The sequence below is a fragment of the Ursus americanus genome, chromosome 6, assembly GCF_024610735.1.
Source record: "Ursus americanus isolate L20-20 chromosome 6, mUrsAme1.1.p, whole genome shotgun sequence".
Classification (NCBI taxonomy): domain Eukaryota; kingdom Metazoa; phylum Chordata; class Mammalia; order Carnivora; family Ursidae; genus Ursus; species Ursus americanus.
Genome location: NC_142132.1, coordinates 67410210 through 67435059, shown reverse-complemented (window position 1 = coordinate 67435059; position 24850 = coordinate 67410210). Strand labels below are relative to the sequence as shown.

The 24850-nt window shown below is 42.7% G+C and overlaps 1 protein-coding gene across 9 annotated transcripts in view; it reads left to right on the top strand.

Moving 5' to 3' along the window:
* Positions 1-23378, top strand: part of TTC13 (tetratricopeptide repeat domain 13) — a 78269-nt gene extending 54891 nt beyond the window's left edge. For 6 of the 9 annotated variants that reach the window (XM_045783241.2, XM_087863114.1, XM_045783238.2 and 3 more), the window contains 11 exons: positions 2195-2325; positions 2884-3016; positions 3840-3932; positions 6189-6272; positions 7095-7179; positions 14739-14848; positions 17116-17251; positions 18593-18672; positions 20849-20927; positions 21077-21156; positions 22576-23378. In XM_045783241.2, the coding sequence (XP_045639197.1) occupies positions 2195-2325; positions 2884-3016; positions 3840-3932; positions 6189-6272; positions 7095-7179; positions 14739-14848; positions 17116-17251; positions 18593-18672; positions 20849-20927; positions 21077-21156; positions 22576-22690 (1126 nt within the window). In that variant the 3' untranslated portion in view covers positions 22691-23378. The remainder of the gene's footprint in view (positions 1-2194; positions 2326-2883; positions 3017-3839; positions 3933-6188; positions 6273-7094; positions 7180-14738; positions 14849-17115; positions 17252-18592; positions 18673-20848; positions 20928-21076; positions 21157-22575) is intronic. The other 3 variants (XM_045783242.2, XM_045783239.2, XM_045783236.2) reach the window with 1 other exon arrangement.
* The last annotated feature ends 1472 nt before the right edge of the window (positions 23379-24850 follow it).

Here is a 24850-nt window from a genome sequence, read left to right as displayed (position 1 = left end):
ACCACAGTACAGTATCCCCCCACCCCGTTATGTGTGGGAATATGTCCCAAGACCCGCACTGGATGCCTGAGACTGTGGATAGTACTCAACCCTGTGAGTACAGTTGACTCTTGAATGACATGGTTTGAACTGCACAGATCCACTTTTATGTGGATTTTTAAAAAAATTTTTTTTAAGATTTTATTTATTTATGAGCGAGAGAGCGAGCATGAGCAGGGAGAGGGGCAGAGGGATGGGGAGGAGGGAGCCCAATGCAGGGCTCGATCCCAGGACACCAGGATCATGATCTGAGGTGAAGGCAGACGCTTAACTGACTGAGCCTGACCCAGGCACCCCTTATGTGGATTTTTTTTTTAAATAAATACCACGCAGTATTACAAATGAATTTTCTCTTCCTGTGATTTTCTCAACAGCATTTTTTCTCTAGCTCAGTTTATTGTAAGAACACAATATACACTACGTATAACATATAAAGTATGTGTTAATCAGCTGTTTATGTTATTAGTAGGGCTTCTAGTCAACAGTAGGGTATTAGTAGTTAAGTTTTGGGGGAATCAGGAGTTACACACGGATTTTCAACTACAGGGCAGTGGAGGTCAGTGCCCCATGCTTCCACCACCAGTGTTACTTGGGCCAGCTGTGCCATGTCTTTTCCCGTACATACATACCTTTGAGAAAGTGTGACTTACAAAGGAGGCACAGTAAGGATTAACAATGGTAACTAGTACTAAAATAGAACAGTTACAGCAATATACATAATAAAAGCTATGTGCAACTTAAAACTTATTGTTTATTTCAGGAATTTTTTATTTACTATTTTTGGACCACAGAGCAGCCCAGGTAGCTGAAACTGCACAAAGCGAACAGTGGTGGGGGGTGGGGGGTGGGGACTGCTGTATTTCCTCAGCCTGATAAATGGTAACGATCAGAAACATGTAGCAAACATCATTTTAGCTAATGAAGTGTTAGATATCACATTAAAGTCAGGAGCAATAAATAAATAAATGAAAATAAAAATAAAATCAGGAACCAGACCAAAAAGCCTGAAATCGTTGCCTTTCTTCAGCAGTGAAGTAGAGGTTCTAGACAATGCATAACAGAAGAAAAATCAAAGTTACATAGATTTACAGTTCGTATGATTTTTTTACAAAAAAAAAATACGATCTACAAACAAATTATAAGAAATGGTACATTTCACAAGGTGGTTGATTATAATTACTATGCTTATAAAATTCATTTGCATTTCTGTATAATAGCAACAAACAAGAATACCATTTATAATAGCAATAAGTACTTAGGAATATATCTTACAAATGATGTACAAAACCTGTATGGAAATCTTTATAAAACTTTATTTTGTGTTACTGAGAGAAAACAAATAGAAATACTGTGTTCAAGAATAGGAAGTTCAATAATATCAATGGGTTGATTCTTTGCAAATTAATTACAGATTAATTACAGTGAGTGTCTCATGAGCTCCTGTGGTTGGCAGCATTTCACAAGGGGAAGTGAATCCTGTGTGTCTCCCTTGGGAACGGACCCTTGGAAGCTTGCACCTGGTTTCCTCTGGACTTCGCCCCATGAGCTTTTCCCTTTGATGCTTGTGCTTGTGTCCTTTTTGCTGTAACAGATCACAGCCATGAGGACAACTGTGCAGAGTCCTATGAGTCTTCCCAGTGAATCACTGAACCCAAGGGTGGTCTTGGGGACCTCTACACACCTATAACTTAAAATTGCAAACTTTGTTATGCAAACTTCAAGGAGGTTGGCAGCTAAACAATTCATACTAGTCATATAGGCCATTTCCAAGAATACTTGGTATAATACAACTTGGGGCAGGGGTAGGGGATGGACATAGGGCAGAGATTTGGTTGCTTGTTGATAAAGACAGTCCATGCAGGTTATGTATTCTGGGGACGTTTATAAACCAAATAATGGTCATGGCTGTTTCCTGAATTGCACTCCAATTATCAGTGTTACTCACAAGCATGTGATGTGTGTGTGCGCACACACTCGCGAAGATGCCGTCTTTCAGTTTGTGTGTGGTTGGGTGCCAAGTGCTGAAGTAAAGATTCTGTGGTCATAGGTTTCTTGATTAGTTTTCCAGTGGAGGAAGTGACTGCTTTCCAGGTCAAATTGGATTACCAGACATTTGTCGTAAAAGTCCTTACCATGTATGTAATGTTTCTTCCAGAGACGTGTTACATCAGAACTTTGAGAGTTATAAGCCCGAGGTACAAGAGCTGATCTGTGTAGCTGATCGTTTGGGATCATTGATGCAATATGAGACACCTGGTTTCCTGCCAAACAAGAGAATACACAGAGGTATTCTGAGACTGTCTGAAAATGGAAATATTTCTGACATAAGAGCAAGGATTGTCAAACCGTGTTGCCCTTTTTAAAAAAAAAAATAATTTGTGCTGACTCAAAATCTCCATTTGATCAGGACAGAAATGTAGAGATTCATTCACAGTGAATTCTGAAAGAAGACTGCCGCCAGCATGGCTTTTGTGCTGATGCTATAGTGTAGACACAGAGTATAGGTCTTAAGTCATCGCTGCAGATCAGACAGTCCATCCATGGGAGCTGTTGGCTTAGTGTGGGAGCGAGGGAGAATTTAAACCTCCAGTTGCATCAGTAGGAGGCAGAGCTGGGAGGAGACAACTTTGGGCATGCCTGTAGTTTCCCCTGATAGATTTTAGTTTTATTAGGACTATGATGACTGTGACGTATTTCTGGTCTTGTTAAATTACCAATACTTACGATTCTTTCTTTCTACAATGACTCTGGAGTTATCCCTGAGACTCTGTAAGGTGGGTGAAAATCAGTTCCTCTGAAGCATACTTACAAATGCTTGTTTTCTCAACATTTTCCTTCTTTTAGCCATGGGTTTGGCAGCGTTGGAGGTCATGCAAGCTGTCCAGCGGACGTGGACCAACTCAAAAGTTCGAATGAATGGGAAAACACGGCTAATGCAGTGGAGAGACATGTTTGACATCGCAGTAAAGTGGAGACGGTGACTAATCTTTAAATGAAAATAAAGTCGGAGGGTTATCATTGTAAAACAATAGAAGCCTCCCGTAGCTGACAGGTGTTTTTGAATAGTATACTTGGCATGCAGTATTACATGAGTTTCAGGTGTACAGTCTGTACGTTACACCATGCTCACTTGAGTGTAGCTACCATCTGTCCACACACAGCACTGTTACAGTATCACTGACTGTGGTCCTCGTGCTGGGCCTCTCATCCCATTGACTTGTTGCCATAACTAGAGGCCTGTACCTCCCACTTAGTTAACAGGTTTTGAATCCTGTCTTGTTACTAACAATAGGCCTTGTAAGTTATGTTTTCCTCTCTCAGGTGTGTCAGAAGTTGCTGGCATCATTATTCTTTGAAATACACTCAACTAATGTTTATGAATTAGAAGGATTGAGTGCTGTCAAGTTCCCAAGCATATTTTTTAATGAAGTGTTTCAGAAAAAGCAGTCTCTTTGAAAGAGCGTGTCATGATCTGTGGTACCTTTGAATGAACTTCATTGTTCTTGATAGTTGAAGTGTGTGCCTGCCTAACCAGCTACAGTTTAGTGGGGGAAACCATTGGTACTCATTTCTATGAGAAAAATACTGCCCTTCTCGTAAACCTGTACTGACGTCCTACTTGGTCCAATTGGAACATCTATTTGGAATCTGCAGGTTGGTGTTGCATGTTTTTAGATGTAAGGGACTGAGCAATTGCTTTCTCCCCGCTTTTGCAAACACTTCTCAGGTTTTATTGTTAATGCTTTTGAGCATTTGTAGGTTTTATAAGCTCTTCGTCTTTAACAAGCTCTGTTTTATAGGATTGCTGACCCAGACCAGCCAGTGTTGTGGTTAGATCAAATGCCAGCGCGAAGTCTTAGCAGAGGTTTTAACAACCACATCAATTTAATCAGGTAGGAACCTTTTGTGCATCTTCCCTATTTTCACAGGAGTGTATTCTAAATAAGTCATGGAGATTGTCAGTGGCCCTTGCTCCTTCCCTGGTGACTTTTTGACACGGGCATACACAGATTAGCTCTGTACCTGCGAGGTCCTGCCTGCATTCATTTCAGCTAATCCAGTTGCAGGAAGAAATGCAGTACATGCTCCTTCCCCTGGCTCTTCTCTTTGACGCCCTGCTCAGTTGAAGGGAAGACTGTCAGATTTTTGCCTAGGATGTTCCTCTTAAAGGTCCTAAAACATCATAGCAAGTAATCATATGGAGTACATTACATTTCCCATAATATCCTGATTATGTTGCATGGCTCAAAGAATTCTTAGACAAGAATTGTGGTAGGGGAAGGGCTCCCCTGTCCCATCTCCAAAACCCCAACAAACAGAGGGTTTGGCTCAGTAGCACTGGTAGCTAAGCCTTCCTGAAAGGGTGAGCAGGTTAACTTGTCTTGTCCAGAGGCTCTGCAGATTAGGGACATGGGGACTTAGCCACCTGCATGTGCTTAGCCAGCCTTTAAATGGATGATGAGCAAATATTAAAGAACATCAGCTTCAAGGGGAGCCATGAATTTACTTTTAGATAAAATTTACCAATGTGGGAATTGTGTCATGTCTAAAATGCTTCTCCTTCCATAAGCCTGATCAAGAAAATATCGTTCAATACAACTCTGACATTAAGTTTAATGGAAATGTCATTTATACATTTCTTTTCTTTTTTACTTCCTAGAAAAGTGTTTTCTTTTCCTCTTGTGACTTGTGTGTTCCTGTTTCTTATGGAGTAATTTGTGACATGTATAGATAGACTCCGCTTGCTTTAATTGAAGGCCACTGTCCACGTGTTGTGCTGCACGATAGTGACGTAGCTTAGTGAGGACAGACTGGTGAACTGTGACATAGTGTGTTAAGAGTGATGGTGGTCATGTGTACAGGATGCCAGGGGGACACAGAAGAGGGGTGTCCAGTCCAGCCTTTAGGTGATGCTTGAGCTGTTTGGGAAGATGGGAAGCAGAGAGGTGGATGAGGCATGGACGACAAGTGAGTCAGGCGTGGTCAGGAAAGGATGACTCATTCATTAGGACTGGTGATTAGTTTACAATTCAGGGAGAATCATCAGGAATTGAGGCTTGAAAGAGATCAAAATATGAAACTTTTTTCCAAAATAGAAATAACTTTATATGCCACTTAAGGCTTTTTTCCCCCCTTAAAGATGACGGAGAGCTGTTCCGAGATTGTAAGCAGAGAAGTGACAGAGCAGATTTGCACTTTCAGATGGTCACTTGGGCTGTAGGTGGCAGGATAGGTGAGAGAGGGTGGTGACCCGGGAGGGAAGGGAAGAGGTTGGAAAGTTGTGTAATAATTCAGGTGAACAAGTACCAGGTCTGGATAGCTTTGTGGAAGTGAGTGGGAGGGGACGAGATGGATATTGAGAGTGTAGACTCAGGAGCACTGGTGGTGGGTTGGAAATCGGGGAGAGCGTGGGCAGCCATGGGAGGCAGTCCCCTCTCTGGCTCAGGTGCATGGTCCTTCCAGTAGGCCAGGTGACAATAGGACAAAAAGTAGGTGGCCGTATTTGGGGCTGGGGCTGGGGGAAGTGCAGGGTACAGGAGTGACTTCCTGTTCACAATTATGAACTTGATGTTTGAGATGTCTATAGGGAACCCAGGGAGCGATGCCCGGGGAGCAGTTGGGTGTGTACGTGTTAAGACACATGTATGCCAGTGGGATGTGTACAGCGTGTTGGCTGTACATGAAGTTCTGGGAGGGAGTTTTAAAATTAGGAGGTGGGGATAGAAATGTGAGTAAAATAATATTTAGAGGAGGCAGAGGAGATGAAGGCTCCCTGAGCTAGACTGCAAGAAGGAGTGGGAGCAGATAATACGACAGGGAGAACCAAGAGAGAGGAGGAAAAGTAGAGGGCTTTGTAAAAGGAAATTGGCATATAAGTACCTGAGGATTTTTCTTCTCGTTTTGGCATCTCCAGGGCTGAGTTTGGTGTCTTTCCTACCAGAAAAAGCTGCACGAGCTGATGAGCAATCTTGCTAAGACAGTTGTTTGCTTCTTCCATTCATTGGTTACAAACAAGCAAAGTTTCCAAAATTTTTTGCTGCATTATTCCCTTGGCTCTCTGACTGTTCTTTTGAATTAACTTGGAAATCAGATGTTGTTTCAGACGTACTCTTTTGTAAAAAGATTCTTTTTTTTTTTTTTTCTTATAGGGGTCAGGTGATTAACATGAGATATCTGGAATATTTTGAGAAGATTCTTCATTTTATTAAAGATAGAATTCTTGTTTATCACGGGTAACCCTTCACTTTTCTTTTTCATAGTAATTACTAGCTTTGATATATTTTACATTAGTTTTATTTGTGAAACTTGAAAACTAAGCCTATTGACAGACTAAACAAAGTATATCGAATGTTTACACAGTGTTTGGAATCAAAAACTCTGTCAGTAATGACTTATCAACCTTCTTTTAACAGCTTCACAAAATCCACAGATTTTTTTTAATCTTACAATATTGTGACTTTTCTCATCTCTTTTCTCTAAAGAGCAGGATGTTTCTTTGAATTTCTTTATTAGGGATTTCAGCCGTCATATTCATTCTCCCTCACCTGAAAGGCCATATGGTATAGATATAATAGTGAACAAAACACTGGGGAAAAAAGAATTCTGAGTGGAAAGTTATCACCAAGTAAATGTAGAATTGGTATAAAAATCTAGCAGGATACTTCTATTTGAGCGACTTTCAAAAGGAAAAAAAAATCACTTCTAATTTCAGAGATGGCATAGGAGAATCAAGGTTTCATGGCCAAATCAAGATCCATACATGTGTATACAAACACTGGCTGTCAATCCGTTCTGCTTTTCCCTGTTTCACTTTCTAGATGGGCTGCTGTTTTCTTGATTGTCATCTGCAGCCCCAAATTCATGGGATTAAATCATCCCATTATTTAGAAACTTTTGTCCTGGCCCACCATTTTGAATATTGAGCTACTCACAATTGAGGATGATTTATTTAAATTAAAGGTAATAGTAATTAATGTAGGCAATTATTGCATTTCTGTATTAATTTTAGTTGCCATCTCCCTCTCTCTCTGTCCCTTGCTCTTTCTTTCTTTAAGAGCTAATAATCCTAAAGGACTGTTGGAAGTTAGAGAAGCTCTGGAAAAGGTACACAAAGTAGAAGACCTTCTTCCAATTATGAAGGTAAGTTTATCATCAAAATCCTGGGAGGTGTTTTTAGAAAACAAAACAAAACAGACTAGGGCACTTTTTAAAAAGAATTTGTAACTTTAAATTCATGTTTATTAATATTATGCTATAAGTATTTTAAAATTTATAAAGCATTCTACCTGAAAACACTAATGTAAACACACTCTGAATAAGAACCAAAATAAACACAGGCATCAGTCTCAAACATAAAAGCCAATCTGTGAGGAAGCAGTTGATACAGGAAACAGAAGGAAACTTAAAAATCTCTACAGTTGAATTCTGCTTCTGGCCACCATGGAGTGCCTGGTACTTGACTGCCTTTCCACACCATAGCAATTCTAAAACTGGACAAACTACAAGGCAGCTGTTTTCAGGTGTTGGCAATTATAAGACTGTGATTTTTCGAGAAGAGGGAAACACCCGAGGGGAGCCCATGTTCACCCCAGCTTTCTACCTGGGGTTATTTACTAAACCACTGTGTATGTGGAGCCTAAATAGAGTATGGTGGTCTTACTGAGCTAAGGAGGCAGAGATTGGAGCTGGGATCTGCTGAATTTACAGGGCAGAGTCCAGAAGAGGAGGGAGCTGCTCAAGGTGAGGAGTACCTGGAGGTCAGCATGGGCGTTCCTTGTCATCCTTGGCTGAGAGCTCGACTGTGTGCATGCAGTGAGACTCTGAGAGGCTCTGCAGAGAGTGGCTGCTGTGGGGGTGAGAGCTGAACAGAGGTATTGGTGGTTTGACGCCACTGAGCGACATTGGAGTTGTGGCCTTGCCAGGATGGAGGGATCCTGTGAGCGCCTTGGGCATCTCGTTGCAACCCCAGGAAGGACTCACTGTAGGTGTGAGACCACCTAGGGAAAAGTACACATCCTAGGACAAAGGACAATTTCTAAATAGTGCACCCTAACAGAGAAAAAAAACAATCCTAAAAGGATTAAATGGATCTGCTAGTGATTTGACTGTCTGCCAAAATAACACTCAATACCCTTTAAAGGAAGGAAACCCAATCTAGACTCTAGATTATTAGATAAATGAAGAACTGGAAAACGTGACCCATAACCAAGAAAAACAAAACCATTTAACAGGAACAGACCCCCAGATGATCCAGAAGTTGGAATTAGCTCTTTTAAAGTCTTTGCTTCATAAATGTGTTCAAGGACTTAAAGGAAAACATGAACATAATGATGAAACATCTCAGCAGGGAAATGGAAACTATAAAACGACCAAAAGAAAATTGGAGAACGCGAAAGTCCGTGGTCTCAGATTCATATGGGTAGTCAGTTCACAAGACACATTGTAATCCAGCACTCGGTTCACTTATTAGCAGGATGCCGGACAGAGAACGAGGCTTTGTGGCATCCTCAGTCTCATTGAGAGGCCTAACAAGGACCCAGATGTGGGTCCTGCCCCCTTTTTCTACATGGCGAATGAAGGCAAAGTCGGTGCCCAGCCTCACAGAGAAGCCACTACTTGGGTTTTGCATATGGCCAAGGTTTGTGTGCCAGTTCCTTGTCCAGAGGCTGTCTTCCAGATCAGGAGGTTTTACAAGGATCTGCCATCACTTCTCACAGGAGGCAAGTGATGGAACACTATTCAGTAACAAAACGGAGAAAGGGGACTGCTATGCACATAGCAACCAGGGTGAACCTCAGAAAAAACATGATGTTGAGCAAAGGAAGCCACATGCAAAAGAGTATGATTCCATTTCTAATAAGTTTGACTGATCTATGGGGATAGATACCAGAGTAATGGTAGCTTATGAGAAGTGAGATTTACCTTAATGGGGTAGGAGGAAACTTTTCAGAATGATGGCAATACGCTATACCTTGATGGAATAGTGGGTACGTGAGTACTTGGGTGTATACATTTGTCAGAATGCAGCAAATTATACATGTGTAGTTCATTGTATGTAAATTTTACCTCAATAGAAAGTACATAATTTAATAAATAAATAAATAAATAAATAAATAAATAAATAAATAAATAAATAAATAAATTTCCTGAGAGATTTGAACCAGTATCATATGATAGATAGATAGATAGATAGATAGATAGATAGATAGATAGATAGACAGTAGAAAAAAATAGAATTCTCATAAATTAAAAAATAATCTCAGATAGTTAGGCTAGTACATTAAAGACAGCTGAATATCAAATATATATAAGCTGGAAGATCAAACCAATAAGTTCTCCCAGAATGTAGTATGTAAAAGACAAAGAAATATAAACTATGAGAGATGATGAACAGAAGATGAAGAATGGACCTATCTGTTAGAAATTCTGAAAGGAAAGAAGAAAGATAAAGAAGCAGAGCACTTAGCCAACAAAACAATAGAAGGAAAGCTTGTAGAGAGATGAAAAGATCAGTCGAGGCCCCTTGGGTGTTCAACATGATGTTCAACATTGACACCTAGACACATTCTGATAAAATTTGGGGACTTCAGGGTGAAAGAGAGTTCCTCAAAACAATTAGACGTAGAGTTACCATGTGATCCAGCAACTCCACCTCCAGGTGTATGCTCGAAGGAATTGGAAGCAGCAACTTGAACAGATACGTGTACACCCATGTTCATGGCAGCATTGTTCACAGGCGCCAAGGGATGGGAGCAGCTCAAGTGTCCCTTGAGCGATGACTGGCTAAATCATATGTCTTCTAGCCATACGATGGAATATTATTCAGCCTTTGAGAAGGAAGGAAATTGTGACCCAGGCTCCAACATGGATGAAGCTTGAGGACATTATGCTACAAAAAACAAGGCAGTCACAAAAGGACAAATAGCCTGTGATTCCACTCCTATGAGGTGTCGAGAGGAGTCAAATTCATAGAGACAGCAGGTAGAATGGTGGCTGCCAGTGGTTGGGGGAGGGAGAGTGGGGAGTCAGTGTTTAATGAGGACAGAGTTTGTATTTGGGAAGTTCTGTGGATGGACAGTGGTGATGGTTGCGAAGAGTGTGAATGTACTTAACGCCATCAAACTATACGTTCACAAATGGTTAAAGTGGCAAATCTATATGATGTATATTTTAACACACACAACAAATAAAAAGAATGTCTTCAAGCTTCCAGAATAAAAACCAAATACTAAGGAAGGAGAATTCTATGGATGCCTGACTTCCCTCCAGCAATAGTGGATTCTAGAAGACAACTAAGGGAAATGTATTTGAACCCACTGTACCAGTGTTCAGGTGTGAGGGTCAAATAAAAACGGTTTCAAACATAGTCATTTAGGAACCTCATCAAGCCTAGATTTTCAGATTGTCAGAATGACCGAAGGACATATGTACTCTCACAAAATAACCCCAAGAAAGAGGAAAACATGAAATATAAGAAATCATGGTGAATAAGGCACTGAAATGAATTGTTAATGCCTGATGTTAAACAATATACACGTCTGAAATTAAAGTACTAGCTAATGTCAACATTAGAGGTTGAAGAAAGTAGAGAAAGGAAGTAAAACTGTTACTAAGGTATGTGTTTTTTCAGTGAGAGAATATAATCACTGACTGACCCAAAGAGAGAAGGGGAAAAAAGTAGGGTCGGTAAGAAATGGATGTACTGGCAGTCAGAAGTCAGCGTGGCATTAGAATTGATCCCTCAGTGAAAGATGGAGGATTTCAGATTGGTGTTTTAAAGTCCAGCTATGTGCTGTTTATGGGAGACACGCATAATAAGAGAACGTTTGAAAAGGGGAAGGAAGAAAGGTGTACCAGGCAAATGGTAATGGAAGGAAATGTTAACATGTTAACATCAAAAGCAGTGTAATTCAAGATGAAGGAGACCTCAGGGGACAGAAATTTTATTGTTTAAAAGTATAAATCATTAAGAAATTATAATTTTATGAACCTCTTCTCTGCCCGGGAATATAACTACTCAAAAATTTGCCAACAGCAGGTGGATTTTATTTTTTCCAATTAATGGCTTGAACTTTAATGTAAAAGTTGAATCAGTGTTCTTGTAGCTATGGTAGAAAGATTTGATTACGTCAAATAAAATTTAAGAAATGGGTAGGACCAGAGCTTGTCTATTTCTAAGGAATAACCAGGGACCATCACGTTGTGAACGAAGCAGTGAGCTAGTGCTCTGTGCCTCACTGGGTTTGGGGGAACCTCTTCCACGGTCTAGATCCCAGGCTCCTGTCTGCTGGGAGCAATGACTCTGGCCAGACCTCACCTCAGGGGCTTATTGCGAGTGTCTGATGAATGAATGCAGTGGTTCTCAACCTTCTCAAAGCCACCTTGGTATTAACTCAGTAACCATGTTTGATACCTCCTTTCCTATACTCAAATTCACAGAAAATATATCACACCTACTCAAAAAGTTCTTTAGAACGTCACCATCTTGCCATAAAGGAAGTCTGCCAGGGAAACCGTCTGTGATAGATAGGCATGTGTGTAGTTCAGGATGTCAGCATTCAGGCTTATCTTCATGAGAAGCCGTAATGAAGGAGCTGGTTGTTCACACCTGCGCAGAAAGTGGTGTTGAACCCGACAGCTGCAAATGCACCCCCGTGTCTGGGCATTACTTGCTGACTTATGAATCATGAGCTACAGTGTTGGTGGCGACAGGGTTTTTTGAAATGGTAACCTTCCATATTAACGCCTAACCCTCTTCCCTCAACTGGACGCTATTTGCATTCACGGAAAATTCAGTGTGTATTTAAACTGTGTAGTTCAAGTCCCACATTGCGTGTGGAGATTACTTAAATAAATTAATAACTTTAAAAAAAAAACCAAACCATGTAAAATATTTAGTGTCTAAGTGTGAAATGGAGTCTGATTTGAGGCCCAGGTGATTATTAGATTATAAACAGGTTCCATGGACATGGAACCCCAGTGGGGCACTGGCAGTCAGTCATCCATCATGTGTGACTGTCCCTTGCACTGTGGGACATCTAGTGTTCTTGGCCCCACCTGCTAAGTTCCAGTGGTAGCCCTCCCCGCCACTCCCCACCCCATGTCCCTGTGGCCGCCAAACTAACTCTCCCATAAATTCCCCAGATGCCCCCCAGAGGGCAGAACCGCTCCTCAGAGGGTCCTTGGGAGGGACCTACGGAAAGAAAACTGACGTGTCTCAGTTTTTAATGTTCTTCTTTCTTGTTGGTATTTTAGGCATTACATTTACCTGTTGGGTAGAAGGCCACATCAACTGAGGGGGATTTTTTTTGGTTAAAGATTGTATTTATTTATTTATTTATTTATTTTATTTATCTCTATCAAATAAAAAAAAACGGCAGAAGGAGAGGGAGAAGCAGGCTCCCTGCTGAGCAGGGAGTCTGACATGGGGCTTGATCTCAGGACCCTGGCATCATGACCTGAGCTGAAGGCGGTTGCTTAACTGACTGAGCCACCTAGGCGCCCCTCAACTGAGGGGGATTTTAACGTCTTACGTATGTCTTAGTTTAAAAAGAAAAGCCTAGTGGGTACAGGGTCCCTGCGTGTCCAGCTACAGTGTGGAAGTGACCGTTCCCTGGCAGCGCTGGACGCCTAGCTTGCACCCGGGACTGTGGGCATCTTCATATTTTTTCAGGCACATGTAGAAGTATAAAAATACCTTTGGTTTTAAAGTGTTTGGTGCAATGTGATGCCACAGTAGCTTCCACTGAAATATTCTTCCGGTGAAAAACCGCGTTAAAATACAGCTGACCCTTGAACAACATGGGTTTGAGCTGTGTGGGTCCTTATATGTGGATTCTTTTCAATAATACAGCACAGTCCTGTAAATGTATCTTCTTTGTGATTTCTTAATAACCTTTTCTTTTCTCTAGCTTACTGTATTGTAAGAATACAGTATAGAATACATACAAGATGTGGTCCATATATACATTGGAGTATTACTCAGCCATCAGGAAGGATGATTACCCAACATTTGCATCAACATGGACGGGACTGGAGGAGATTATGCTAAGTGAAATAAGTCAAGCAGAGAAAGACAATTATCATATGGCTTCACTCATATGTGGAACATAAGGAATAGCGGGGAGGACATTAGGAAAAGGAAGGGGAAAATGAAGGGGGCGGAAATCGGAGGGGGAGACGAACCATGAGAGACTATGGACTCCACGAAACAAACTGAGGGTTTCAGAGGGGAGGGGGTAGCCCGGTGATGGATTTAAGGAGGGCACGTATTGCAATGAGCACTGGGTATTATATGCAAACAATCATAGAACATACATCAAAAACTAATGAAGTACTGTATGGTGACTAACATAAAATTAAAAAAAAGAATACATACAACATACAAAATATATATTCATCAACCTTTTATGTTATCAGTAAGGCTTCTAGTCGGCAGTAGACTATTAGCAGTTAAGTTTTGGGGGAGTCAAAAGTTATACCCAGGTTTTTGACTGCAAGTGGGGGGTCAGCTATCCCTCATATTGTTCAAGGTCAACCGTATACCTCAGCTCCTCTTGAGGAAGCTTATTGGCAAATAATGTGGCTGGAGGTCATGAAGGCCTGGGTCCACGTTCCCACGCTGCCACTCCCTGCTCAGTAACTTGGGCAGGACCTGCCCTCCCAGCTGGTCTCCTCTGTAAGATGGAGACCACGCCCTGTCTTACTGGTTCATTGTGAGCATCAGATGAGAATTGGCGTTTAGGGTTAACACATGGCTTCCTCTAGAAGCCCCTTCTCCCTGGGAGATATTCCTGTTCCAGGTCCCAGTGCTGGCTCTGATCACTGGTGCCTCATGTCTGTTCATCCCCGGTTCTTCTCTGCACCGTTCGTGACCACCTGCTGGGTCTTACTGGTTTTAGACAACCTTTCCCCTAGTAGTGGCTTACATGAAGCACAGCCTCCTCTTATTTTATCCTTGGTTCTCTTATTCAAGTCTTATCAGCCCTTCAAAAAAAGTTGGCAACACTAAATAACAGTCTGGGAAGGATTTCTTCTGGTGTAATGACAGAATCTGAAATATTTTGTTTTGTCTGAAATATTTTAAACAAAAAGCTGGCATCTGAAACTACCTTCAGACTTGTCACCCCAAAGGCCATTCTTGGCTCTGTCATTCCTTTAATATACTTTTCTGTGCTCTGCAGAGTTGGGGAGGGAGAGAGAGAGAGGGAGAGAGAGAGAGAGAGTGTGTGTGTGTATGTGTATGAAATTCTCCAGGTTACAAATAGCAATTCTGAGTACTTTTCAGAACAAATCAGACTGCCTTGAAGGAGCACGAGCAGGAGCACAAGGTGTTTTGAGTTACGGGATTCGGGGTACAGCCGTTCTGCTGAGAATCCAAGCTGCTGCCAATTAAGATGAACATGAGAAAAACCCAAAGGGCGCTCTTAGAAGGGAGCCGCACCCCCGATGTCTAAGGGAACCTGTGGCAGAGGCTCTCTGCTGGCCTCTGGTGGGGGCCCTGGGGGGTGCCGCATGGGCCTGGGGAAGGGCAGAGGCGTCCCTGGTCACGGTAGAGGTGTGCACGGTCATGGCCTCTTGCATCAGGAACTCTGTGACCCTTCTTAGAAACGTGGAAGGCGGGGTCAGTGCCACAGAAGAGCGCTTGGGGGTTTACAGTGAATTACACACGAGTAATGTGAGTTTTTTTTCCCTGAAAGCAGTTTAATACTAAAACAAAGGATGGGTTCACGGTGAACACAAAAGTTCCCAGCCTCAAAGATCAAGGGAAGGAATATGATGGATTCACGATCACAATTACAGGAGACAAGTATGTATGCTTCCTAAGTGTGAGTGTCAAGGCGGGCTCTGTCTGATAATGCCGCAGAAGTTTAGACGTACTGGCTTTTGCTTTATCCTGAAATGAAAATTGTCAAGGTCCAGTGTGTAGCTATAACCAGTTATTTTGTTGACATGACTTTTTAGAATATTATGCCAGCAGATACATTTTCTGACTGCTGGATCTAATAGCTTTTTAGATATTAAGTATAATATCTCATATGGAAAGCATTCTTCTGGGTTCTTAAAATTCCTTGTGGGCAACACTTTTAGTAATAAAATGAAAAGAGATGAGAGATTGGCAGATTGAAGGCCATCGTAAGAGTTTTAAATACAGGTTTTAATATATGATGAGAGCAGTGCAGTCTTATTATGGAAAATTTAGAATACACAGATAAGCAAAGATAAAAAAATCAATGAGTTGTTTTCTTTAAAAACAGAGATTATACTCCACACAGTTAGAGCCTGCCTCTTTCGTATCTTACCATTACTTGATCATGAACATTTTTTCATGTATTTGTGAGCATTTGTAATGCTTGCATAGTATTCCATTTTATGGACGTTGTAGAGTTTCTCCTAATATTTTGTTATCGACCACGTAGAGTATTTCTCATTTTTCACAGTGACTGTTTTTATTAACCAGACTTATTTACCTTTGAAGCCCAAGCTTCATCTAGGAGCCTCCATACCCCTTGAATTTTGGGTGGATAACCTTGCGCCTCCCCCATGTGCTGCCCTCCCCCACAAGCACGCATTCCTCAGTTGCTAGCCTGCAAGGCGCCATGATTTCTGCATCGGGACTTCCGGCTTGGTTTCTGCCAGCTCCGCAGTAGGGCTATGACTTGCCTTCTCTCAACCCCTCCGCCTCTTGGGCTCCAGCTTTCTCATATGCTTTACTCTGAAACCACAGGGGCGTCTCTGTCATGTTCTCTGTCAAAACCCACACAGACCTCCATGAGGAAGCACCTGCTTAGCAACTTCCAGATTTTGTGAACTTTCCATATCCTTGAGGTCTCAATCTACCCCAGACCATTTATTAAAGTATTTTTCCCAACAAATATCACACTCCCTCCCCAGAAGGAATTCCAGGGTTTGCTATTAATGTAAAAATGACTCCCTTGCCTTCCCACCCACTTGTGAGATAGAGATCTTCTCAGATGAAATCTCCAGGCAGAAAGGGACTGACCGTGTGAGAGAGTACAGAAAGTTCCTTCCCCCTGAAAGGAGGGGTTTCTTTCCTCCATTGTGTCACCGTATTCGTTACCTCTTGCTCTGGGCTCTAACCCCTCGAGTAGACTCTGGTGTCTCTGTACCTGGTGTCCTGGTGGCTTACAGTGCTTTGTCAGTGTCCCCAAGGCCCCATTCCACTGGGTGTTAAACCACTCCCCACTCCATACCCTCCACTGCCCGTAGATACCAGGACCAGCTCCCCTGCCAGGCACTCCAGGCCTTTCATAATGTGGCCTCCCAAAACATTTCCTTCTTGCCTAAACTGTTTTCCTGCCAGGGCTTGGCCTGCTAACTCAGTTGGACTGCTCGTTCCCTGAGATCACCTCCCACCTCCTGCTTCTGAGCCTCTCACTCCTGATTTTCACATTTAGGCCCCTTCCCCCTTGAAGCATTTCCTGTTGTCTTCCATGTCTTCCAGATGAGACCTGATCTCCTGCTTTTGAACCCTGACTCGCTATCTGATCGCCCTGCACATGGTCTTCTAATTCATGGCCTCGGTTCGCCCTCCTTTCTCATAAATGCAGCAGCTGCGCCATGTTCCTCTTTCTAGGATCTAAGAACTATTTATTTATATAATACATGCCTGTTGCATCAGATTTATCTCCTCCATAGAGCCTGTCATGGAGCTAAGCGTGCAGCAGGAGTTTTAAAAAAAAACACAGTAGAGTCCGTGAACTTCTGCACACAGTTCTGGCTCCCGATCTTCAATCATAATAGGGAGGCTGTCTGAGAAAGTCTTTATGATGCATTCATTCTTGCCTATGTGTAGTTGTTTCCTTCTGTAGTAGCTTAAGCTCCTATAATACGTACGTATGGTTAGACGGAACAAAATACCGTGTTTTATGGAAAATGTGCCTATGTACGGAACATGCCTCCCTGTGTGTGTAGTTAGGTGGGACAGGTGGGACACGTTCTCAGATATGTCCTGTGCCACATCAGCATACCAGTTCCTTCCTTCTTTTCACTCCCCGTGTTTGGCTCTTTGAATTGTATAATACATGCCTCTGACACACATTGTTGTATTTTTAGGGTTGGCAACATACTGTTTTCTGTGGAAACGCAAACCACAGAAGAAAGAACACAATTCTATCATGCTGAGATAGACGCACTTTATAAAGACCTCACAGCAAAAGGAAAAGTACTGATTCTTTCATCAGAATTTGGGGTAGGTTTTTGTGTTTTTCCATTTTATCCGTGCTTCCTAGGATTCTCCTGCAACCTTTTCAAAGCCTCTACCTGCTCACGGGTATTTTGCAACTTATGCTTGAGATCGGCTTTCACTGATGACCTATAAGGACTTCTTTTAAAAATTCTTATAGAAACAATTCCTTTATTTATTTATTTATTTATTTATTTATTTATTTAAGATTTTATTTATATGAGAGAGAGAGAGAGCGCGCACGCACAGAGGGAGAGTATAAGAAGCAGACTCCCCGCTGAGCAGAGAGCCTGACACGGGGCTCGATCCCAGGACCCTGAGATCATGGCCTGAGCCGAAGGCAGATGCTTTACCAACTGAGCCACCCACGTGGTGCCCCCAATTCCCATATTTAATAAGAATAGTAATTGAGGAAGGGACATGATCCATGTACACAGTTACTGTGTTATATGGTAAGTCTGGGCTCTGTCCATAGTTGGTCCATAGTGACAGTGGCCTGTGGGGCTCTCGGTGGGCCTTTCCTGGTCTGTGGCTCTTCCCTCTGTGTCCCACCCTGACTTGAGGGAGCTCCTCGGAGGCAGGATCTGGCCTGTCACCTTCGTAGCAGCAGCTGCTGCTGTGCTGGGAGTATCACAGGCACTCATCGGCTTCTGGAGTGGATGCCGTGGCCCCTAGGAAGTTGCTTCATTTCTCTTGCATCTAATCAGTTCGTACCTATAATTAAGCATTCCAGGTTTTTACATAATTAAGTGTATTTATCACCTAAATCTCAGTGCAGAGGGTGTGCTCATCAGAATCTTGGGAAACCATATTCAGTTTTAATAATTACTTTGTTTTATTTTAATCTTAATATATATGTTGACATTGCAAGTAATGTTAAAGGAGGCTGAGATTTTTATGTTTATCAGAAAAGGTTTCAGGTGTTTTTTTAAAAAGATTTATTTATTTATTTGAGAGAGAGAGGGAGGGGAAGGAGGAGCAGAGGGAGAGGGAGAGGGAGAATCCCCAGCAGACTTCCCAGTGAGCGTGGAGCCCGACTCGGGGCTCGATCCCACGACCCTGAGATCAAGACCTGAGCTGAAACCAAGAGTTGGTTGCTTAACTGACTAATCCACCCAGGTGCCCTGAAAAGGTTTCAGTCTTAGAAACAGCTCAGAAAATACTGCTCTAAACCGAACTGTCTATATACCCTTTTGTTAGGAAAAAATGGTAGTGCAGAGTATAAAATATTCAAGAATGTGAAAGTAGGTTTCCGTAGTAAATGATTCTTATGTCTTGTCACCTTGTAAAAAACTAGTTTATAATCTAGAATTTAAATTCATGAGCATGTGTCTTTTTTTTTTCTAGGAGGCTGATGCTGTTTGCAACTTAATCTTATCCTTAGTTTATTACTTTTATAATTTAATGCCACTCTCTCGAGGATCCAGGTGAGTGATAGCCTATAATTTGAAAGTTTTTACATTGAAGCACATGTTCTTTTTTGCTTGCATTACTTGCTGTGGCTGTGGGTACAAAAGTACCCCAAGCAATCGCAAGAAATCCCCTTTGGTTTTTTTCAAAATCCACCCAGAAATTATGTCCTTGACCTACCACACCATCAAAAGAATTATGAAAGATTGTTCTAAGATAGTGTGCTTACGTTTTACAGGCTGGGGATCCATTCACTCGACAACACAAATGTCTTGAAGGCCTACTATGTGCATGCAATGCACTCACTGTATTTTAACTTCTGATATTTGCCCAGGCTGTTACCCTGCCCTCTTCTCCCCTTTCCCCCAGTTTTTGTCCATCATTCTACCTCCAGTCCTAATGGTTTATACTTTGGAGTCACCAGCCACTCTGTACTACTTGTACGATTGTGAATCAATTCTTGCTGCTTACGAATCCATCAGGAGCTTTTTAGGTGTCATTAAAACCAGGCTTTCTGTCTGTTCTCTGTTAGCCGGCACGATGTGCAGTAGATCACGGAATTTGAATTTAAGATGTTTGAGCTAAAACAATTTACTTGAATGTTCTTGTCTTTAACACTTAAAAAGTAAAACTCTCCTAAATGTGGCAGTAGATGTTGTGATATTACAAAGGCATGGAAACAAGCTAGGAGCATAAATACTGTAGTATCAGCATGACTGGTACTAGCGGGCACGGAATGCGTGATGTGCTTATGCTCTCCACGCACCCCCTTCAGTCAAGCACATATGCGGGCGCCGTGGGGATACCCAGCATTTTCCCCTTTGTCCTCACAGCAGCTGTGTTGACTCCTGGTGACACAGGAAGGAGGTGACACGGGAAGGAAGTGCAGCTCTCGTCACCTGCACTCTTTCCCTCGGAGCTGTATCTGTTCAGTCCCTGATCCTGTTGGTTCTGTCCTCTATTGTGCTCAGAGCTACCGCCGTAGTTCAGACCCTCGTCACCCCGTGCCTTTCTGACTCCTCTCCCTGCTTCCAGGCTTCTCTCCTTCCCCTCTCTGCCTCAGTTCTTTTTTTTTTTTTTTTTTAATTCCCGTATAGTTAACATACAATGTTACACTGGCTTCGGGCGTACAGGGTAGAGACTCAGCATCTCTGCCCCAGTTCTTTATACCTGGTGGCTCAGGTGCCAGCTCTGGGGCACCGGGCACAGTGCCTGTCTGTGTCCTGTCCTGGTCTCTCTTGGCTTCATCACCGCTCTCCTTTATCTGCTCTTTTACTACCCTGTGGACCTTCTCGAAGGTCCTCCCGTTGCCCCTCCAGTGCACCTCCCTGCCTTTCCTCACACCTTCGTGTCCACACAGGCTCTCCTTCTGTGCCAGCCATTTCTCTTCCTTCACCTCTGCCCCCCATGCCCTGCCTGGGCCCTGAAGATGCGTCAGGCATGCCCTTGGCCTCCGTGGGGTCTTCCCCATGGGCTCACCACCCCCTCCAGCCCCGGGCTTGACTCATTGCACCTGCAGGCTTTCTCCACAACGTGCATGCTGTCTGCCTCCGTGGTCAGCCTGCTTGCTCTCAGAGGCGAGAGCCTCGTTCTGGTTATCTTCACTCAGAGTGCCTTGCACAGGGCACACGTGGCCCGTGTGTAATAGATATGTCAGAAGCAGGAGTGAGTCTGTTATATGCCAGGAAAGGAATTTATAGAACACATCAGCTTTCAAACCAGTCTGTTGGCACCTTCTGAGAATATGTTCTGCTTTTCTTCTTTGGGGGCTAAAGTTTTTAATGCTTAAACAATAAGACTAATATGTTTGCATTACAAAGTGTATCGTATACATGCATTTTAAAAGCCAGGCCTTGTGAAGTTGCTAGAAATAGAAACAGACACATCTTCTAATTCATTATTTCATAAGAATAGAAAAACCAGGTGGGAAGAAAACTCCTAATTAAAAGAAACACCTTTTTTCCTCAGAATAAGAATATTCTGGGTCACATTTACCCTTAAAATAGTGAATCTAAATATTTTTGTTAGTAAATTAGTAAATATTTTTAAGACGTGAAAATATTTTTTAGTTTAATTTCTAAAGAATTCTTAAATAAAATTTCATCTTTTGCGATAGAAAGTCCATAGTGAGCTTTTCATGTGATCCCTGTTTGGAAACCAGGACTGACTGGTAATTGTTCTTTATTTACGTAGTGTAATAGCTTACTCCGTGATCGTGGGAGCATTGATGGCAAGTGGAAAGGAAGTAGCAGGAAAAATCCCCAAAGGGAAGGTATGTTGAAGCTGGAAGGGCAGATGGTTGGCTGTGTGTTTAAATCCCAGCCCTCGGATTTTTGTGTTAAGATCCAGAAGTTCAACAGATCTCAAAGTGAGCCTCTCTCTTCCATATTAATTACATTCCTAAATTTCTTTCTTTTTCAGTTAGTTGACTTTGAAGCTATGACAGCCCCTGGTTCAGAGGCCTTTAGCAAAATAGCCAAAAGCTGGATGAACCTAAAAAGGTAACTACTTGGTGGCGGTCAGCAGAGGGTTGTTAGCTGTACAGGAGGAGCGGACCTCCTGCTCCCTTTGGAGCTAGCTGTGTGATACTGGGAGTACGCTCCCTTTCCTGAATTCTTACTCTGCAAGGGATGTAATCCCTTTTCTGAAGCCAAGATGTTCTGTCGTGTAGGACCCCTGAACGTGTGAGTCTACAGATAAAAATAAGTAATGAATAAAAAGCAAAGTGATACATGTCCTCTTTGTGTAATCAGGCATTCATCTCTCTTGGCTAATTTACCCTTTATCCCAAACTCTTAGGTTCAGTATTCAGGAAGGAACTTGAAAACTGTGAGCTGTGCCCATTTCAGATGTGCCCCGAGTGGGAGCACACTTTTACTGCACAGTAGATTTTTGAGAAGGTGGCACTTCACAGTAACGTAGGCGAGGAGTGCATGTGAGTCTGTAAACACTAACCAGACATCATCCCCTGTGGCTGCCATCACGAGTCCAGCACACCCTGATCTTTCCTGGCTCTTGTTTCCAGGAAATTTGGGATGAAATTAAACCCATAGATGCGTTAATAGTTAAGAAAGAACAAGCACATGTCACTGACCTTCTTTATTCTTGCTCCTTCTCCATCATACCCCCTCCAATTTTGCCTTTCCCATCTGTTGGACACAGCAGCCGCTCTAAAAATTGCTGGGTAATTTGCGCTCTGTTTAAAACAGAGAAATCCATGTCTGTAGTGCAGTCTTGTTCAAGGTGTAAGTACGTTACTAGCTTTGTAACAACCGCTTCTAACAGTCGCTCGTTGCTCCGGTGTATTCCTGTTTCAGGATTACTGGCTCACACGTGCTTTAGTGTAATATGACCGTGGGGTCAAACATCTTGCTTCTGTCTCTTCTGTAGTTTTACAATGTGAACCTTCCAACAATATTTTAAGGAATGAATAAAAACCTGCCTCCCGTTGTGCAGGTGCCATTTCACACCGCCCTCCGGCATGCGTGATCTTGTCCTGGGCTCAGGGTCCCCCTGCGAGTTAAGAAGACTGTGCCTGGTCCTGCTGATACGGGCAGTGGGGCCGGAGAAAGGGCTGTAGCCAATAAGGAGCTGGGCCGGCCGGGACCCTGTGTCTCTGATTCAAGTCTAGCAGTTCCCCAGCGGGACATGTGTGAACAGTCACGCATACAACAGAGCTTAATTTTCCTTTCCGAAGATTCTGGCTGAACTGGCCAGCAGCCCATTATGGGGGCCCCTGGATATCAGGTCCCCAGCCATAGAAGCATCCGTTCTGGTCACAGCTCCTCCCTGCTTTTGTAAAATTGTCTGACAGCATACATATGGGGTCATTGGAAAGAGACTATTAAAATAGGAATAATGCCTTTTTTTGTGAAATTGTGTTAATTTTCATATTCCTTTTTTGTGTTTTTCTTTTCCAGTATTTCACCTTCTTATAAGACTCTCCCATCCGTGTCAGAGACGTTCCCGACATTAAGATCAATGATCGAGGTGCTAAACACTGACTCCTCTCCACGTTGTCTTAAGAAACTCTAGTTATGCTGTGGTATTTATACGAGTAAAGGGCCGGACCTCTTGCTTCTTAAGTTATTTTTTAAAACATGGAATTATAAAGAAACTAGGTCCTTTATTACTTTTGATACCAATTTTTGATAGGAATTGAATACTTGAAATCATTTTCTTTACTTTTCGAACCATAACAGAAATCATGAAAGAGGGTTTTTTTGGGGGAAAAAAAGCTCTATGTTGGGGCAGGAAAGTGTGTGTAGAGGCCAGCAGCCTTGTTGGTTTCCACTTACAAAGTCCTAAAACTCCTTCCTCACAGCAAAAAAGTTGACTTCAAAAACCAAAAATTAATCATTAAAAGGAGCAAAACCAACAACAAAATGGGAGTGTTTTCGTTCCTTGAAAGATTTGGAGATTTTTCAAGGCCTTTTTATGCATATTGTGATAGGGCATCGTGTTTCTCCCTCACATAATCTTCACAAGCGGGTTCTCCCTTGTGTTTGAACGATGGAAGATTCATGGGCCGTCCCGTGCGCTGTCCCCGTGCGCCGCCAAGCTCACTGCCGCGCTCACCGCTGCGAACGTTTGTTTTGAATGATGCAGACAGTATTTGCCAGTGACCCAAACACTGAATTATTGAACCATGTTTTTTTTTTCTCTGTGTTGGAAAAAATAAACGAGGGGTGATTTCTATAAATCACCAGTTTTTGACACTGGATTATGTATGCTTTTATTTTGTGAGCTAGTTTTGCTTTCAGGTGTAAGAACTTCCAGAACATGATGGATTTTTTTTTTCCCCCAAGAGAAAAGTGTCTCGGGGCATCGGGGCTCGTGGGGAGTTTAGCACCACTGGACAGGAGCAGTTGTCTGCTAAAACACGGCTGTTTGATAGAGACGACCTGCCCTTCGGACACATGCCCGAGTACTGACACGCTTCAGGACAGCCACCGAGTGTTCCTGTTTTCGTCTCCTCTGAGGGAGGGCAATAATGATCCCAGTTATCAGGCACACCCCATTTTATGAGCAGGTTTCACACCCACAGGTCGGTTTTTCTCCTGAGACCAGCATTGTGCTCCCGGAAGACAAGCATCTGTTTTCATTTTGCAGGTGAGGGAGCTGAGACTCTGGGAGGGGGTTGACGCTCCTGAGACCCCGAACTGTTGACGCCCCGGTGCTGATTCCAGCCAGTCCTCTCCGAGCCCAGGGCCTGCCCTGCCCCACTGTGGTCTCCGGGACCAAAGATTCAGTTCGCAGGCTCTTCTCAAGACTCAGAGAACACATAGCACGGCATGGTGCAGAGTCTGCACGTATTTGTTGCGTTTCTTGGTGCTCTCAGCTTTGTGCTGTTTTGACCAAACTGACCTAGCTGATGACTTAACCATAAAAGGGCTGCATCCAGACATGCTGTGCAGGATTGCAAAGCAAGATGGCAACTGCCATCTTTTTTCTTTCTTTCTTTTTTTTTTTTAAGATTTATGTATGTATTTTAGAGAGTGCGCAGGTGCGTGAGTGGGGGAGGGGCAGAGAAGAGAATCTTCAAGCAGGCTCCCTGCTGAGTGCAGAGCTCCATGCCCTGAGCTGAGTTCTCTCTCTCAACGACCCATGAGATCATGACCTGAGCCGAAACCAAGTCGGACGCTTAACCCACTGAGCCAGCCAGGTACCCCTGACTTTTCTAAAATCTGACAATATATCTAAACCCCAGAGTTAGAACATATTTTTCTTGAAACGTTTCCTAAAACCAACTCCATATTCCTACATTTCAATTTTTATTTAGAAAGCCCAGTTTCTCCTCATTCAGATAAGGTGATTATCACATCAGAAGTACTGACATGCTAAATTCTGTGACTTCAAGATGTTTTGGGAGAACATTCCATCTTCTGCCCCGAGTCCTAAGATACTCAGGCCAAGTTGACTGTGGTCTGAACAAAATACTACAGGTAGTTCTGTTCGGTGGCCAAGACGGTGCTAACCGCTGGCGCTCCCGTTCCCATCTTTAAGGGCTCTTGTCACAAGATTTGAAATGCATTTTTATGTCGTAATATTTAAAGCTCTCTCATCACCTCTTCTATTACATTGAAAAATTGCACCTAAAAATCAATCACAGTCCCGTCATACAAGTTATTCTCTGTTTAAGGCTTTTTTAAAAAACAAATTTCTTTCTTAAAAATTAGAATTCAGTTTGCTTTT